The sequence below is a fragment of the Pterocles gutturalis genome, unplaced genomic scaffold, assembly GCF_000699245.1.
Source record: "Pterocles gutturalis isolate BGI_N339 unplaced genomic scaffold, ASM69924v1 scaffold27436, whole genome shotgun sequence".
Classification (NCBI taxonomy): Eukaryota; Metazoa; Chordata; class Aves; order Pterocliformes; family Pteroclidae; genus Pterocles; species Pterocles gutturalis.
In genome coordinates, this window is record NW_010103839.1 from 19,536 (window position 1) to 37,618 (window position 18,083).

The 18,083-nt window shown below is 46.2% G+C and overlaps 1 protein-coding gene across 1 annotated transcript in view; it reads left to right on the forward strand.

The window, feature by feature from the left end:
• The first annotated feature begins 3,430 nt into the window (after positions 1-3,430).
• The window catches only part of SLC7A1 (solute carrier family 7 (cationic amino acid transporter, y+ system), member 1), a 20,515-nt gene continuing 5,862 nt past the window's right edge, over positions 3,431-18,083 (forward strand). The window contains exons 1-7 of the mRNA XM_010086868.1: positions 3,431-3,818; positions 7,946-8,104; positions 11,044-11,218; positions 13,114-13,238; positions 14,856-15,078; positions 15,912-16,051; positions 17,763-17,865. Of these exons, the coding sequence (XP_010085170.1) occupies positions 3,449-3,818; positions 7,946-8,104; positions 11,044-11,218; positions 13,114-13,238; positions 14,856-15,078; positions 15,912-16,051; positions 17,763-17,865 (1,295 nt within the window). The 5' untranslated portion in view covers positions 3,431-3,448. The remainder of the gene's footprint in view (positions 3,819-7,945; positions 8,105-11,043; positions 11,219-13,113; positions 13,239-14,855; positions 15,079-15,911; positions 16,052-17,762; positions 17,866-18,083) is intronic.

Here is an 18,083-nt window from a genome sequence, read left to right on the forward strand (position 1 = left end):
GACCATATTGTAAATTGCATTTAGCAGTATTTTTGCTTGCACATTATTCCCAGAATACTATTGATGTTAGTGTGCAATGTATGCTGCTGTTCCCTTATTGGTATACAAAGCACTATTCAGTGGAAAGTTAATGCCTCAGTCCAGCATTGCATCTAAATAAAAGAAGCTTTCTCCTTTTCTATAATTAATGAAGAAACATTTGAAAGCCCTGCTGCCAAAGCCAGGCTTAATGGTGCAGTGTGGATATCAGGCTGAGCCTTCTTGGAGCTACAGGATGCAGTCTGAGAAGGAAGATGCCCTTCATCCTCGTAGGCTGTGGCCAGGCAGCCTGTAGATTTACAGAGCAAAACAGTTGCTGCTGAGAATCTGATGTCTGCATGACACATCTTACAGGGGAGGTTATCCTGGAGCAGCTGTTCCTGTGGTCTGAGCACTCATCAAGTGTTGCGGTGTGTTACATATGCCCCTGCAGTGTCTTCTGGTGTAGGTTCATCCCGGTAGTATTGGGTTTGTGCACTCCGCGAGGTCCCTGCAGTGCGAACCAAAGTGTGGTGAATTGGGACAACTGGGACGTTCGTTTTTGAAGTACTCTCACGCTCAGAACAGAAATGCTAATGGGCATTAAATAGTAGAATGCAGGCCTTATAGCAGTGATTCTGGTGCCTGAAGCCGAATCTATTTTTAAAAGCATCGTAGGTTGTTCTCAGTGCCACCTCTGTCACGCTGGCTTAGGTTGCCTGTGGTCTTGGTTGGAGTGCGGCTCTGTGGGGACATTCAAAGCTTCTTGGTCCTTGTCACCAGTGTTGGACTTCTTCCATTCAAGGTGAAGAACATGCCTTGTTACAGCTCCCCCAACACTGCTTTATTTTGGTACATGTTTTTCTGTGTATATGAATTAGGAGTAATCCAGTAGGTCCTATGGAAACTTCCTAGCTATGGAGAGCATCATATTATCCAGCTGCCAAATTCTGAATGAGGATGATGATGCTGGGATGAAGGTGGGATGGCAGAGTGTGGGCTGAGGAAAATGGCTAGTGGGAGCAACACTCTGAAGAGGATGGTCAGGGATGAGTAATCAGAAAGAACCAGGGCAAGAACCTGCCCAGAGAGGTTGTGGAGTCTCCTTCTCTGGAGACATTCAAAGCCCGCCTGGATGCATTCCTGTGTGATCTGATCTAGGTGTTCCTGCTCCGGCAGGGGGATTGGACTAGATGATCTTTCGAGGTCCCTTCCAATCTCTAACATTCTGTGATTCTGTGAAAACGGCGCTAAACCATCAAAGTGAAACCTCTGTCAGAGTAGGAGGTGGTACCCATTGACTGGGGAAAAGCGAAGAGATAAGTTGAGTTTACCTATGGAAGACTGGCAGATTCACCTAACAGTTTTATTTGATAAGAGGCACAGGGAAAGTGGAGGACCATTGTTTTTCTTTTTTTATTTTTAAGGTTAAAGGGAAGAATGATAGCTCTTCTTTATGTTGAGTAAAGTTTTTGATGGAGTGCCACACAGGAAGTTATTTAAGAAAATGAGGACTAGTAGGAAACTGGCACAGTGCAAAAAGGACTTTTTAGTGAGAAGTCAGGGACTGGGAGAGGAAATCAGACACTGACAGAGGAGATACCCACTGGAGTTCTTAGTGGTTGCTCTTGGGATGCTCTTGTTGCTTCTTCTGGTGGTTCCTCTTAATCCAACAAGTAGAAGGGTGCTAATGGGATATACTGCTGTTCAGAGTGGCTCAGAAGTGAACAGCTGCAGACAGGGCAAGGGAATGCCCGTGTCTTTGGGGCTTGGATTGCTTACCTGCACAAAATGAAGGCTGAGAGGTTATGACTGATCTCTGAAGGTACACTAGGGTAACCACCTGAGTGGGGAAAAGCTATTCTGGGCACAAGAACATGTGAGTAGATGCTATCTACTAAAGCATTTTGGCTGGACTGTAGAGGAGTGTTGGTGGAGATAAGGCACCTAGAAATTTTTAAGGGAAGGCCGGATGTTGCGCCATGTTTCCCTGTGGCAGCTGGGGCTAGACTTGGCAGTGGAAAAAGCAAGAAATTCCTTCTAACGCTGTGCTTATGGATTCAGGTAATGCTGTGAAGAGGAGCCTTCTAGCTGCTCTCTAAAGGCAAGGACAATTTTGAAGCAAAATACTTAATTTTTTTTCAGAAAGAGGAAGACAAAAGTTCCATACCCAGGCTGTGTCCAAGGACAAATCTTGATGGGACAGTCTCCCTAATGGCACTGGTTCCATGGGTGTCTTCGGGGAGCTGGCCCCACTGCTGGCCATATTGGCTTGATCAGTTGTAGCTTTTCACGAGTGGTGTTCCTGTCTGTGTTAGGTGGACACCTATGCAGATGGTTGAATTTGTAGGCTGGATGAGTTGCATAGCAAAATCTTCCCACGGTGTAGCACTGCAAGGTATGTCTATCAGGGGAAGAGAAACTCCAGAAGGATTTCCTAAGGGATCCCTCCACAGAGAGTGGTTTGCTTTACCGTGCTTCTAATCCCATCATAAAGTCCCAAGCAGGGGAGCTGCATCTGAGCTGCTCGCATGCTGAAGTCACTGCGTGCTGCTCTTTGGCAATGCTAGCAGGTCTATATACTGGTATAGTGCAGTTGCTGAAATGGGACCACAGCTGGAAACCCTGCCCCAGGGTTTCCTTAAACTCCCTCCTCCTGCAGTGCTTCTGCCCTGGGCAGGATGGGGAAGTTAGGAAACCCCACTGTGCTCTCACTTTAGTCGTTGTGAATTCAAAATAGCTTGAGCCTTTGCCTCTGTGTAATCAAATAAAACTCGATTCTGCATGTCCTTTTTCCGAAGTTATACCAGTTTCAGCCTGTGTAGTTGTAGGCAACGGCAGCCTGTGGCTGGAGCTGGAGCTTAGAGGGGAAATGTCCCAGGAGGTCTGTTTGACTGCAGACAGCGGCACTGACTGTGGCACGTGGTTCTGTTGTGCTCTAGGAGAGCAGCATGTGTGGTACCTTATTCTGGGATGTAATGCTCACTTAGTTCGCCCTGAGACTTAACAAATATATATATATATCTCTATATATATTTGTCATTTTTTTAATTCTCAGCCCAGGAAAACTGCTCTGAAATCTGAAAGATGGGCTTTGTGTTTTTGGCTTGACCACTTGTCTGTGGGCTGGGTGGTTGTGGAGCAGGATAGGAGCTGGGCTGGAGTGCCAGGTCTCTCCTAGGGTCATCCAGGCTTTGCAGCCTGACTGGGAGCGGGAAGCAGAAAATGCTTTGGTTTTGTTTGTTTTAATTTCCTGTGATAAGCTTAGGTAAAATGCTGAAGGAGATGCTTTGCCATGTAAAAAGGTGGAAAGTGGGAAGATTTGTTTGTTGAAACGTAACAGGGCTATAGCAGCACAGTGGAGCTGTTTCGGGGGTGTCCTGGTCCAGGTAATGATGGCAGCATCTTTCTTGCAGGCCCAAACACAAAGATGGAGTGCCAGAAAATTATCAATTTTGGAAACCAGCTTCTTCGCCGGAAAAACGTGGACTGCACTCGAGAAGACAGTCGGCTCTCACGATGCCTCAACACGTTCGATTTGGTGGCTCTGGGTGTAGGCAGCACTTTGGGTGCAGGTGTCTATGTACTGGCTGGAGCTGTGGCACGGGAAAACGCAGGACCTGCCATTGTTATCTCATTCTTGATTGCTGCCTTGGCTTCAGTGCTGGCCGGACTCTGCTATGGAGAATTTGGTGCTCGAGTTCCTAAGACAGGATCAGCTTATCTCTACAGCTACGTGACTGTGGGCGAGCTGTGGGCCTTCATCACAGGGTGGAATTTAATCCTCTCCTATGTTATTGGTAAGTACAGTGGGTGTGCTGTGAGACCCTAGTTTTAGTCTGCGATGGCAGCCTTGTTTGGAAGATCAGCCTTGTTTGGGTGCCTGTGTTGCTGTTAGAAAATAGATGCTGCACTCTAGCACTCATCAAGGATTTCAGGACTTGTCTGCAGGGTGTGTTGGTGGCTTCTGTCAGTCAGTGAGGTGAGAGGTGTGCGGTGGTTGAGAGTTTGTCCTGAAGCTGGATTGTTGCGGCAGCGACTTCCTCTGAATCTCTGTGTCATCCCTTTGGCAGCCCCTGGCTGATGCACACTTGGGAGGGGGCAAAAGTGCATTTCCTCCACTGAGGAAGAAGCCACTGATGGAAGGATGCTTTTACACTGTATCATCTGCACTCTTGACTGATCAAGGATTAATTTCTGGTCCCTTTGAGACCTGTTTAAAGTATCTGGAGATCAGAGTTTTGTGTCATGAATGACTGCAGGATTAAGCTTAGGGTGATTTACAGGTTCACGGTCTCTGAAACGTTCAAACCAAATCCCCTCTAAGCCCCTGACTCCTGCTGGGAGAGGCCTTGGATCAAGCTCTGTACAACTCAGCTGATACACCAAAACTAAGCCACACTTTACTCATTAAGGATTCGTGTCTTTTCAAGCACATTCTGGGCATGCTGCTTGTCATCATGCCTGTAATGAAGGCTGCAAGCAACTTACCAGTTGAGGATGAAGACTTACTAGTTAAAATGAAAACCAATGTTATGCTAAATTATTAAAGGGAGGGGGGTTTTAACTACATTTTACAGGATGTGTAAATGTTACCTTGGAGATTAGTTCCCATGGTGCTGGGGAGGGTAAGATCATACCAAGAACTATGTAGTGACATAGCAGCTGCTTGTCTGAGACCGTGCGGGCTCTGTTCTGTGTGCTACCTGAAACCTTTTCCTACTCCTCCTTTTTTTATTTTTTTTTTTTTAGAAGAAATGAGAAGATGAAAAGCCAGCCAGAGTCAATTAAACTCACCCCCTTAGGAAGTCTGAATCCTGCGGTTCTTTTATGAATCAAGTTTGTTGCAGGGAGGGGATAAAAATACTTTTTAAATAAAGTAAGCATATAATTTCCTCCAGACTTCTAAAATGGACTCTGCTTAGGCTACATGTTGAAAAATTGAACAGACTTCTTGGTGATTTATCTTCTGTTCCAGAAAGTTAATGATAAATTGTCTCCTTCATGCTCCTCATCTAGTTAGTTATGGGGCCCTTCCCACCATGATACTGGACCACCAAAATGGCTGGAATAGCCATGGATACCGTCCCGAACCCTGATTCTGCAAATGCACAGTGAAAATATTTACATGATGAGTATTACACTCCCAGGACCTGATGTGAGACTGGTATTTATGAGATTTTTTTGTCCTGTCATAATGGCTTTTGAATCACTACCTCAGTTTTTATTTCAGTTGACTGCTTGATGCATTATCACAAGGCAGAAAAATCAGTAACAACTGAGTAGATATTATCCATGAGTGTGATTCTCACACAAATTTGTTACTTTTAATTCAGTCCTGTGACAAAAATGCATGTTTGCAACTGGCTTCCTCATCATTTGGGAGGAAGGGTGGCTAAGCAGGAAAAAAACCGGGGGAGGATGTGAGCTGTAGCAGATCTCTTTTCTTTATCTTCTTACCCAGCCTTTCTCCCTGTGCTAACTGCCCCTCTTGTGAGCAAGAGCAACTCCCAGCAGCTTCAGGGGTGTGGAGGAGAAAGATACGTTGTCAGTCACAGTCTGCAGTTCAGAGCTGGGGGTTGATAGGGGCAGAAGGCAAATTTTTTACTCTGTTGTGCTGCAGAAAGTGCCGAGCAGTGTCACTGAAACCAGGCGGGGCGGTGGGAGCTTGCATCTGTAAGTGGCTTGGCCAGCTTGGTGTTTTCACACTGAGGTTCTCAGTCATCTGTTCAGAAAGTATTGTGGGGTTGGAAAAAGAAATCCTGAGGTCCTGAGGTGGATGGCCAATAGCTTGTAATTCACTGAAATGGCTTGGCTTGAGGGAAGACTGGTGTGGGGCCTTGGAGGTAGGTGACAAACAAAAATGGGTGTGCAACTGATTTGTCATGGTCTAGACAGAAGAAGGCGTCCAGGACCAGGATCTGGTGTGAACTTTCTTTGGGGATGATGTGGGTTTGGGAAACCATGCCAGATTGTGGGAAGCATTTTGGGAACTGGAAGCTGATGGGAGCTGGCAGTAGGATGAGTAACGGCATCCCTGGCAAGTAGCTGCTGCTGGGGTTTGTTGGGGCACGTGGGGACCTCCCAGCCTGTGCCTGTTCCTGCAGCAAGCCCTGCACCTGAGCTCAGCAGCTCTCCTGGGAGCCACGTGCTGCAGGCAGGAGCCAGCTCAGTTCTGACAGGTCATACTGACCCAGAACTAGTAAATTCTCCTGGATACAAGCTGAGCATTGTGCTCTCTAGCAACAGTAAGATATTATCCAGGTTGCAGTGTTGGAAGAATGTCAGATTCCCCCCGCTCCCTCAAGGCTGTTAGTTATAGAGGGTTCAGGATAAATGGCTGATAGTTACATGGAACTGGCATCCAAGCAACTGTGATCTAATATAATGCTTGCAGGAACTGGTTGTTCCAGTCCTAGAACATGAAATATTAGAGCTAAGACAAAAAAAATAGCACTAAAGAAAGTATCAAATCATGCCAAAGTTAAGCTGGAAAACTGTAATGTGGCATACAATAACTTTTGGAGTTTTTCAAGATTAAATTGATGGCACTGATGTCCCACCCCTTTAAAAGCATTCTCACTGTGCACTTTGCTGTCTCAGCGAACAGAACAGTCTGCAAACAGGTCTGTTCTGCACCTTATTTTTACACTGTTGCAGAGCTGGATTGGGGCGGTGAGCGTTCCCAGCTTTGCTGCAGGCACTACCCACAGCTGCTGCAGAGGTTTAGCTGCGGGTAAGCAGGGACATTGTGTGACATGACTGCAGGTGCCGGAGCTGGGACATGAGCAGCCGCCCGCAAGTAAGTGTGTCAGGACAAACTGTTCTGGGTAGAAGAGGGCTCCTGACGGTGTCCTCTGAGAAACTGCTCTACAAGCTGAAAGCAAACCAACCTCTTTTTTTAACTAGGTAATTATGTACAGTAGTAATTATATCATTCAATTAGATGCTGTTAGATATAGTGTACTGTATAAGACGTTGTGAGTATAACAATAGCCACTTTTAACACAGGAGAGGGAGAAGCTGGCTATTACCCAAACCTACTTACTTTACACAATGCTCTCACTGTTTGATAGTAGCTTTTTGTTGTTACTATTTCAGTTCTCTGAAATGACTCTTCTGGCCCAGACAATGTTCCAGACTTGGTCATCTGGAGACCCTAGCATCAGTTCTTACCCCAGCAAGCTGTGCATGGTTTGGTGCTCAGGAACCATAGCAAACAGCGGCCACGCAGGGGGAAGTCTAAGCACTTTCTGCAGGCAGGAGTCGCACTGCTTGCTGGCATCATCGCCAGTGTCCTGCAATAGGCTGACTTCTGCTCAGATAACTTGTAAATTATATCTGAGTCTTTATCCTGCTCAGATGCTCTAGCACCAGAGGTTGGAGTTGCTGGAGCGCAGAACTTGCAGAGCTGGGTGAGTGCTGTGATCCAGGCATTGTGCTGCTGGAGGCCGGCTGGCTTCCGTAAGGTCCCTCTGCCTGGGCTGCACTCACCTGGCCGGGGCTGCTGGGGATTTCTGCTGGTATGGGAAAGAGACTCGGACCTCTCTAGTAGCAGAAGTCCCCAGATATGGGGGAAGTTCAGGCTGCTTGGGGTGTAAGGAAAAAGTCAGTCTAGGCTGTATCTTAAGGCAAAGTCGAGATTTGCTAAGAAGCCAAAACACTATAAGGATTATTTTTTTTTAATATCATCAGCTGAGTAGGAGTCTGAGAGCCACCACCTGTGTGTGTTACCATCAAAGCAGATGCCAGGAATGAATATAGGCTGTGGGCTGGATCTGCAGAGGAAAGGCTGCTCCCAGCACCCAGGAAGTGCATGCAAGGTTGCTTTGAGGCCCTCCATGGTAAAAAGCCATGCAAGGTGCCCCCTGTTTGGAACATGTGCCAGCCACAAAGGGTGATCTGCATCCTTTCTGTCCTCTGGCAGGAACCTCGAGTGTGGCCAGAGCCTGGAGTGCAACGTTTGATGAAATCATAGGCCAGCACATTGAAGAATTTTGTAAAAAGTACATGACGATGGATGCTCCCGGAGTGCTAGCAAAATACCCAGACATCTTTGCTGTGCTGATAATCGTCATCCTAACAGGTAAAACCTTGGAGGGGTTTGTGAGTCTTGGACCTCCTTCTGTAATTTCATTGTTTGCTTTTGGAATAGGCACGAAGTCCTGATTTATTTTGGACAACATATTAAGGACTCTTTCTTTGCTACAAGTGTTGGATTGACCTATATAGCTGCTGTGGAGTTAGCACAGGGCATAGCCTGTTTACAAGGTTTTTAATTAGAGGGGAGGATTCTCGATATTTTTTGAGGCACTTTTAAAACCTTCAATCAAATTTTGTATAAGGAGGAAAAGAAAAGATGACTTGTTATCCTCAATCAGGTATGGAAGTTTAATCCCTCTACAAATCCTATTACACAAGAGTTTAATTCTGTTGATTTATCAACCTTTTTCCCCCTTTGATGATCTGCCAGTTTTCAGTGCCTTGAGCCTGGAAAGTGAGAAAAAACATGGGACTCAGTAACAACCTTATGTACTACTGTTTTGGTTTTTTTTTTTTAAATACATATGGGCTTTAGTCTTGTCCTGGTTTTACACCCCTGGCTAGCAGCCAAACACCACAACAGCCGCTCGCTCACCCTCCCCACGCGCAAGGATGGGGGAGAGAATTAAGGGGTAAAGGGAAAAGAGGCTCGTGGGTTGAGATAAGAACAATTTAGTAACTACTATAAAATAAAAAAAAATAATAATAAAGGTAATACATACAAATATACAAATAAGTGATACACAGTGATACTGCTTACCACCCAATGACCAAGGCTCAGCCCATTCCTGGTTAATGATCCTGGAGCAGGGAGAGTCCCGAAACTCCAATCCCAGAACAGAGATAACAGCCTGAGTGTCCAAGAGACTGAGACGACAACCCTGAGAGAGGCGTGACCCAGAGGGAGAAAACCTGGAGCAAGAGGAAGAACTTCTGGACAGACCCTCGTCTATATCCTGGGCATGATGTGCATGATATGGAATATACCATTGTCCAAGTTGGGTCTCAGTCCTAAACCTAAGGTCAAATCCTAGGCTAGTAACTGGGAGCTGTGCTCTCTCCCAGCTTCTCCTGCACCTGCAGACACTGGCACAGCAGAGAAGCTGGAAAGTCCTTGGCTGTCTTGGCAGCAACTATAAACATCAGTGTGTTATCAGCCTTCTCCTCAGCATAAATCCAAAACACAGCCTCTTACTAGCTACTATGAAGAAAGTTAACTCTGTCCCAGCTGAAACCAGGACAGTTTGCAGCAGTGAATGCAAGACCCCAGAGAAATAAACGTGTCTTAAACAGTCAGGTCCTCTTTTTTTCTAAAAGTGTGCTAAGGCTTTGATCAGAATTTGGAAGATGTTTGAAAATTTGTAAAATTAAAATCCTTCTGAACTTGCACTTCTACTCCAACTGGGTCTTGCCAAATTTAGGCAAATCTAAAAAATTATGCTTCTCGTGTACCCGTCTGTGGTTTCCAGAATGCAGAAGCTGCAGTGTCACTCCAGCAGGTTATCCCCACATTTCCCACCCTGATCAGGATGGCAGTGTCATAGTGTGAGCTATGCTCATGAGGACAGGCTTCATAAGCAAGGGATGCTTTGGCATCTGGGTTTGTATTTGAATCTAGGACTGTGTTGAGGACTGCTGAACTCAATAGTAGCCCTCTCTTTTCAGAACTACATCTGAATGGGAGAGAAGATTTTCTTCTTTGTTCATTTCTGTGTAATAGGAACTGCTCTAGTTTTAAATTAGAATCTAGTCTTTCACCTCGGATACAATTTACAAAATTTAGGACTCCTCCCTTTAGCACTACTGAGGCATAAAATTATACAGATTACCGATGGCTTTATTCCTCTGCATTGAGCAGATTCCCTGGATTTTAATAAAAAATGCAAACCATTCTTTTCTACAGAAAGCTGCTGAATGAGTAGCTTTATTCCAAAATATAAGCACAAGATACTTCTGCTTTTACTGTCTTCAGCTTCATATTTCTACAAGGTACCTTACAAGTTTTCCTGGGCAGGTACGCAGTTTTGTCAAACACTTCTGTGATTTGGCTGTCTCAGCTTATTTCATATTTTAAAAGATGGAAAGGTGAGTGCACAGGGTGCTGCCCTCTTCTTGAAGTGCCTTGGAGTAGCAGTAAGGACACCCTGTTGTGCATCTCTTCTCCTTCAGGCCCATGTGATGTTTTCTACTTCTCCCTCAGCTGCCTTCTTAGATTTGAATTAAAGGTTTGGGTTGTTGAAAATCAGGCACCTGAAAAGCAAACACAAGTTACCCCAGCTTGTCGTTCTGAGAAGCTGAGCTGTGCCCCAGAGAGATGCTGGTTGCCAAAGCCTGTAAACATGTTCTTCTTCAGGTGGATGCTCTTAAGACCACAGGATGAAATCCTGCTCTTGCTGAACTCACTGGCAAAGCTCTCGCTGATCTAAATGCGAGCAGGATTCCCAAGATGCCACCCTCTTCTGTGTTTTTGCTAGAAGTGGTCATCCTCCTGGATTTGGTCCCGGCTCATATTTTCCTCTGCTTCTAAGGAAAGTTGAATGTTGTTCATAAATTCTGCATGTGGCCAAGACCTCTAAGACAGTGTTCCTTCATGAGGAACAACCTGGGGAGCTTTCTTTAGCTCTGTGTGTGGAATTTGAGGCTGTGTCTAGGTGGCACAGCATAGCACCATGAGGTGGCCAGAGCTGGCGTTGAAAGTGCTGGAAGCAGCTTGTCTGTGTTAGCAGAGCACTTCACCAGGGCACATGCCAAATGGCCGTGCTGGGTGGGAAGGTGTGTCACATCCTGCAGTAGTAATGTCTGGGCTGGAGTCCCTGTCCTACTTCTGGGTGAGTTAATCCTGACCTACTTGGCTTTGTGGAGAAACGAGGTGTGACAACTTGGACAGAACAGCATGGACAGAGCTGGGCTACCTCTGCAAGCCCCCAGTGCCTGCTGCTGGTGGCAAAATACCTGACTGCCTATCTGCCATTTTTTTCCCAGGGCTTCTAATTTTTGGTGTGAAGGAATCTGCCCTGGTGAACAAAGTGTTCACCTGCATCAACATCCTCGTCCTTGGATTCGTCATGGTCTCTGGCTTTGTGAAAGGTTCTATTAAAAACTGGCAGCTGACTGAACAGGACATTTACAACACCAGCCACAGCATTTACGGAGACAAGTAGGTTGGATCTTTTCTTCTCAGCTCTGAAATGGATGCATTTTCAATGGCAAGTTTTTGGGGGGGTTGTGGAGTGATTTAGAAAACCAGTGAATGGGCTGGCTCTCTCCTTTGCCAAATGCCTTGGAGGCAAAGCTGGTTTTGGTGGGTGTTCGCTGAAAGCAGCTTGTGCTGACGGGCTGAAACTGCTAGGAGGTACACTGTGTCAGCGTGGGCCTTGCTGCAGAACTGTCCATTTCCAGCCTCATGACCAATATGCCATCCAAATTTGAGAGAAAAGAGCTTTTTAGACAGCCTCCTACACAAGGCTACACCAAGCTGGCTCTGGTGCGTGTATGAAGCCATGACCAGGTATAGCTCTGTAGTTTCTGTGGACACTTAGGCACTACTGTTGGGGCACCATTGTACCTTTTGGAGACCTTGTCCCAAACGCCTCAGTAAGATGAAGGCAAGCTGCAGATGATTTTAATGCATTGCAGCAAGCATATAACGTTAATTTTTAATGGCATTTTGCTACTTGGCCAAAATCCTGTCTTCCTATACAAGATCAAAATTAAGGAGCTTACAAGGGTTGCCAGTGATAGGAAGCTGTTCATTTTTGCTTGAGACTGTACAACAAAGAATGAGGGCCTTTAAATATCTCCATGTACATCAACTCAGTTCTGGCTTGCTATCTAAACCCTTTATACTGTCCTGCAAGGAAGCACAGTTTGGCAAAAAGTGGAGAGATTCATAAATGTTGCAGGGGTCAAGTCTAGCTCATGTAGAAGCTGCTTATTGAGCCTCTCTGCAAAATTCAGTCCGCTGTGATCCTTTTCTATAGGAAAAGTCCCTCCTCCTTCCTTACTGCTATTCCCATGCTAGGAGCAATTAGTACAATAGCTTCAAAGTGTAACTTTGACCTGTAGCACTTACTATTCTTGTAAAATCTGTCTGGGGTTTACTTTACTTTATAATTATTTCCAGAGTAATCCACATTTAGGTTGTGCTATTTTTGCAAATAACAGGCCAGTTTTCATCTAAGTCTCAACAGAGCTATGACAAGACAGTTCAGATGCTTACACCTGATAAGACTTGCAGGTTTGGGATTTACTTTAATTTAATTGCATTAATTCATCTTTACAACAGCTTTTCTCTGAAAAATTGACCTAAGTCACTTGAACTGAAGGGTGTGTTATACATGGTGCAACACAGGCACATGGATCTGGAGGCCTGGTCCAGAGTGTGCAGGGATCAGTAGGGGTCTGTCTGTTGCCTTGGAGGAACTTTGGATGAGGCTCAGCAAAGCATTTCGTGCATCAGGGATGCAGGCTCCTCTCCCTCAGGGTTTCAAGCACGGTATGAACTTGGCACAGGGAATTTTGCATTTGAGAATGGAGGATTGAGTGGATTTTAGACAGTCATGGCACCCTGCATTGCTTTCTGATGTCTACACACCAACACTTAGATCTGAGTTCATCTTAGGTGAAAAAGGAATGGGTTACATTTTTCTCAGTCTTCAGTTTTCAGAATTACATGTAGTGCTTTTTCAAAAGCTTTTGTTGAAATGAATATGTGTATCTACACACATGCAGTAATATTAGGAGAGGACTTTTAATGTTCATGCTATTTTCTCCCTGTCTTAGCCAAGACATTTTTATCTGCCCTAAAAAACAGGTGGTTGGAACAAACCATGAACCATGTTTATTGCATGCATTCCCCAGGCAGTGGCAGGCCAGTCCAAAGCTCAGCAGTGAGCAGGGCTTAGCATTTTGCCTGGTATTTGTATGCTAGCAGGTGGGAGGGAGAGTGTGTTCATTTGAAATCCAGCTTCAGATTTTGCTATGAGGTATATGAATAGTTTTGTTACTGTCACCTAGGCAGGATGACTTCTAACCCAGTGCCATGCCTTTTAGTCAAACACAGGAAGAAAAGCTCTACGGTGTTGGAGGTTTTATGCCCTATGGATGGAAAGGAGTCCTCTCGGGAGCAGCCACCTGTTTTTATGCTTTCGTGGGATTTGACTGTATTGCTACTACAGGTAAGAGGGAAGATGTCTTCATTCTGGTTATGAACCTGGTTGCTGGTAGATTGGCTTTCAGTAACGTTGCACAGCACAGATAATGAGTAAGTCAGGGCACTGCATTCATCATCCCTCTGAACCTGAGCTCAAAATGTATTTTTGGCTCAGCTGCTCCTAATAGTCAAAGTGCTGAGTACATCCAATCCAAGTCCCTGGGTGCCTGAGTGTTGACTTTTAGCTGCTGTGGCAAGCAGCTAGACCGTATAACGCACAAAAGGAGTTTTTTCCCTTCTTTGCTGGCAGAGCCCAGTCTCATGGATGGTTACTGATGACACTAGCCAGGTCAGGCTCCGCAGAGAACATGTCCAGCTTTACCAGTCAGGCAAACAGGGAAGGCCGAGCTTCAGATGCCTTGTATGACTACTGAAGTTTGAACCTCTAGCTCCAGATGATGCTTTAATCAACAGGTTATTCTGGAGTAGGGTTATTCAGTGCCTTCAGCTGAAGAAGTTCCACTGGCTTGGAGTATTTAAAGAGCCAGAGAAAGAGGGAGTCTCTGGGGAGTCATCTGCAGCCTAAAACTATGCCTCAAAATAAGGGGAAGTTTTTATCTGCAAAGGTTCAGAGATCTCCTTCTGAGAGAGAAACCATCAGCATTGTCATATTTCTCCTGGCTAAGAAGAACCTCAGTTCCCTGGAGAAAGGAGGGATTATCCTTAATTTCACATTTGTCAAGAACTGAGTTGCTTCAAAGCTGGAGCAAAAGGAGGAGGAGATCATCACAAAGACAGATAAAGCAGTACTGCCTCTTGTTCCAAGGAGTTTCAGAAGTGCTGGCTCGATTACTCCAGCCAGCCCCAGAGCCTCTCTTTGGAGGAGAAGCACATTTGACTTATAGGTATATGGGTCTCTGCTTATCAGTTCATCCACCTGAAATGCCAAACCTCCGGAGCTCTTGCTGTCCAAGAGCAGCTCTGCAGGACAGGGAAGGCTCAAAGCTGTTTTTTAATTAATCAGGGCCTGAATTTTGAGGTGGTTTTTTTTTTTTTACACATTTGTCCCAACTTGGTTGTTGAAAATTTTCCATTAAAACTAGAGGAAGTCCTTTTTTTTAAAAGGAATTTCCAAAGATCTGTATGATTTCCAGGTGCTGTGCAAAGTCTGCCTTTCCCTGGAACTGGGCGCCTATGGTGCATTTTCACTGTGTAGTAGTTCTGGTGGAGATGCTAACTGAAATGGTCACCCAAGGATTTGCCCTACAACAGTACAATAATTTCTTGTCCCATCATTTGTGATCATCGAACTCTTCTTGGGGCTGCACTACCAGTGGGATAGCAGGAGTAATTGGAGGTAAAAATAGTCCTTTTTGAGGAAAGGACTATTTATAATCCACATTGTTTCTGTACCTGAGTTTACAAGGCCTCCACAAATGTTTGTCAGGAGTCACAGGAGCAGCAGAAGTGGGAGCAAACAGGCTGTGGTCTGCCAAGTGGATGGGGCAGACCATCAGCAGTGTCACAGTCAGCCAACGCCTCACTGCCCACGAAGCCTCTGAAAGCCTCAGCCAGCATGCCCTAGGTTCGGATATAGTTCTTACTCTATCGTTTAGCTGATATTTAAATTTCTTTCTTCTAGGTGAGGAGGTGAAAAACCCTCAGAAGGCCATTCCTATTGGCATCGTGGCATCTCTGCTCATCTGCTTTGTGGCTTATTTTGGCGTGTCAGCTGCCCTGACGCTCATGATGCCTTACTACCAGCTGGATACCAATAGCCCTTTACCCAATGCCTTTAAATATGTGGGTTGGGATGGAGCCAATTACGCGGTGGCTGTTGGTTCCTTGTGTGCACTTTCTACGAGGTGAGACTCTGCTCTTCCTTTATATATCTCTCAAGGCAAACGTGTATCTCCAGCTCCTTTAAAAAATGGTGCATGTCAGGGCTTTATCTTCATTGTGTTCCTTTGGGTCAAGGGAGCAGAGACCAGGGATGAAATTCAGACCTATTGACTTCAAAAGGACAAGGATTTAACCCTGTGATATATTTCAGAGATGCACATGACCAGTGTCACTTCAGAAACTCCCATCTTAGCAGCAGACCCAGCAGGTGCTTCTTTGGAATATAAATCTGGATTCAGTGACTAAATTATCGAGGCAACTCCACAGTGCAAGCATGGTTTGCTCACAAGACATCCTGGCCTGCTGGGTGGAGAGCAGATTTGTGTCGGGTAGTACAGGGTGCATCTTCACGAGTGTATGGGGCTTACCATATCCAGGGCCCTTGGTCTGCAGGTTGCCTGCAGAACAGCCATCTGGGTGGGAGTCAGGGCCAGCTGGAGGCAAACTATGTCATGTTCTTCTGCACTTGGGAGACCTATTCTTTCAGATCAACTTAGACATACTCATTTAGGTGAGCAACTCGCAGAGGCTCAGAAGTTATGGCTGTTTTGCTGCCTGAAAGTTAGTCTGTTTTCATGCCCCATGGCTAAGTTCAGGTATCCAGAATCTCAGAGCTTCACGTCAGTTGCCAGCTATCAGGAACATGGGTATGCAGAGGGAGCCCTTGAAGGAGAAGCTGAAGTGAAGGAAAGCCACCTGTTCTGTGTTTATATTGCCATAAACTTGCTTTCCTTTGTGTGTCTGTGCTCAGCAGGAGGTGATATAAGTAGATTATTTCCCCCTTCTGTGCCCTTAGTCTCCTTGGCTCCATGTTTCCGATGCCTCGAATAATTTATGCTATGGCAGAAGATGGACTTCTCTTTAAATTTTTGGCAAAAGTCAGTGAGAAGAGAAAAACTCCAATAATTGCAACAGTGACATCAGGGGCCGTTGCAGGTAAGATCCAAAGACTTACACAAATGCATGGAAAGAAGAGAAAGCTCATCGTAGGGGCAGATAAGTCAGACTCTAGCCCACTTACTAATCGGATGTATTGCACCGCACGAGTTCCCAGAGTGTGCCCTGGCTTTCCAGGACATGCCCTGGAGGGGCTGGGTGAGCGTGAATAGCTTGCTGTGTGCCTGTCTGTCTTTCTCAGAGCTTATTGCTGACATCCTCTTTCATGCCAAGAATTGCCTTGATCTGCTCCCTGGGTGCTCTCCTGGCCTTAAAAATAATTAACCCCCTGCCAGGTGGCAGCCAGCGGTGCCCCAGCATCCTTGTGGCTGTTGGCCTGGCTTGGCTGAAGACACCGCACCGCCTGTGGGTCACAGCTCAGTGGAAGACACCAGAGCAGCCGGAGACAGGCAGATGGCCCCTGTGGCACAGGCATTTGTTAATCAGTTAGTTACAGCTGGCAGCCATCCCATCCTCCCCTTCCTTCTTCTGGCCCCCAGGAATATGGGAATTAAACCTTCCAGACGGCAAGGATGAGCGGCCTACCCTATTCTTGCAGCTGCTTTGTTCCTCCCTCGCAGTGCCTAGCAAAGAGGAGAAGCTTGCTGCTTCCTCTTTGCTTTCTGCTGCAAATGCAGGATGAGCCGTCGGTAAAAAAACATGCTGAGTTTGGTGCGTAGTTGCTGCCAGACTGCCGCCATGGACTCTGAGCTTCTGTGGAAGGGCTCAGCTACTGCTGCTGGGACCTGACCCGTAGAGCCTCCTCACAGCTACTTCTCTTGCACCTTCCTCTTCAGGTGGCCTTGAGTCCAGACTGGGAAAAAAAGAGACAGAAGTAAAAAAACTTGCTTTGCAGTCCATTCAGATCTCCTCAGCATCATTTATAGCACCTAGGACCAAAGCACACCCAAAGCTGCAGGGGCAGCACTTGCTGGCTGTGCTTGAAGGTTGGGTTGGTTGCTGGGCTCCAGGTGGTGTGCTGAGGACAGACTGAGCCAGACTCAGCTCTGAGGTCCCTGCACTGTCATATGACTGCTGGCATCACCTGAATGACTGACCATCGCGTCCATCCTCCACTTACTTGCTTTTCCTTCTAAAGGCCTTTATGCAAAGGTCTGTAGTGAGGAGTTGCCCAGTGAGAGTGTGTAAGCAGAGAAATCACTAGTGGATGGCAGTCTATACCTTTTTTTTTTTTTTTTTTTTTTTTTGGAAGCTCCCATAATGAGGCATGCTACCTTGATGCTTGGTCCCATTGTGTGCGCAAGCCTGATTTCGCCCTAGCTCAGCCAGGACACCAGGGTGAGGTGCTGCCCATCCTCCATGCCCTCTAGCTACTTCCAGGAGATAATTATAGCCTTAGAGGGGCTGTGGCTTTGCCAGGGGACTCTGGCAATGAGGCTGTGGATTAAACACCTGCTCACTGCTGGTAGTTGACTGAACATACCCATATGGGACAAACAGCCTGGCGTTTACTGTAGTAAATTGTTCCTCTGGTTCCAGCTAATAAGGCTGTGCTGGGACAGCCTGTGAGGCTCGGAGCATTCACACACCAAGTCCTGCCTCTTCCCATCTCAGAACAGCTGAAGCTTGCCTACCGAGTCCTAAGCACCAGTCACACGTGTGCTGCATTGCCATTAATGCTCCTGAGATGTGCATGTTCTGCTGTGTTACTGATTTTTCTTCCCTTTCTCACCTTCCTCTCCTCCTACAGCTGTTATGGCCTTTCTCTTCGACTTGAAAGATCTTGTGGATCTCATGTCCATCGGGACCCTCCTGGCTTACTCCTTGGTGGCAGCCTGTGTGTTGGTACTGAGGTATGGATGTAGAAACTGCTGCTCTTGTAACACACAGACATAAATCCACACAGCAATCAGATGCCCTCATAGTTTCCATAGACCCAGTAAAACCATGAACATGTCGAGCTATAAGCATGTGAAGAACTTGTTTCTTTAAGCTTACGGGGGTTTGTGCTAATTGGATCTGCAAGGGGGTCCTCTGAACTTGGTTAACCCTTGGTCCATGCCATTCCTGC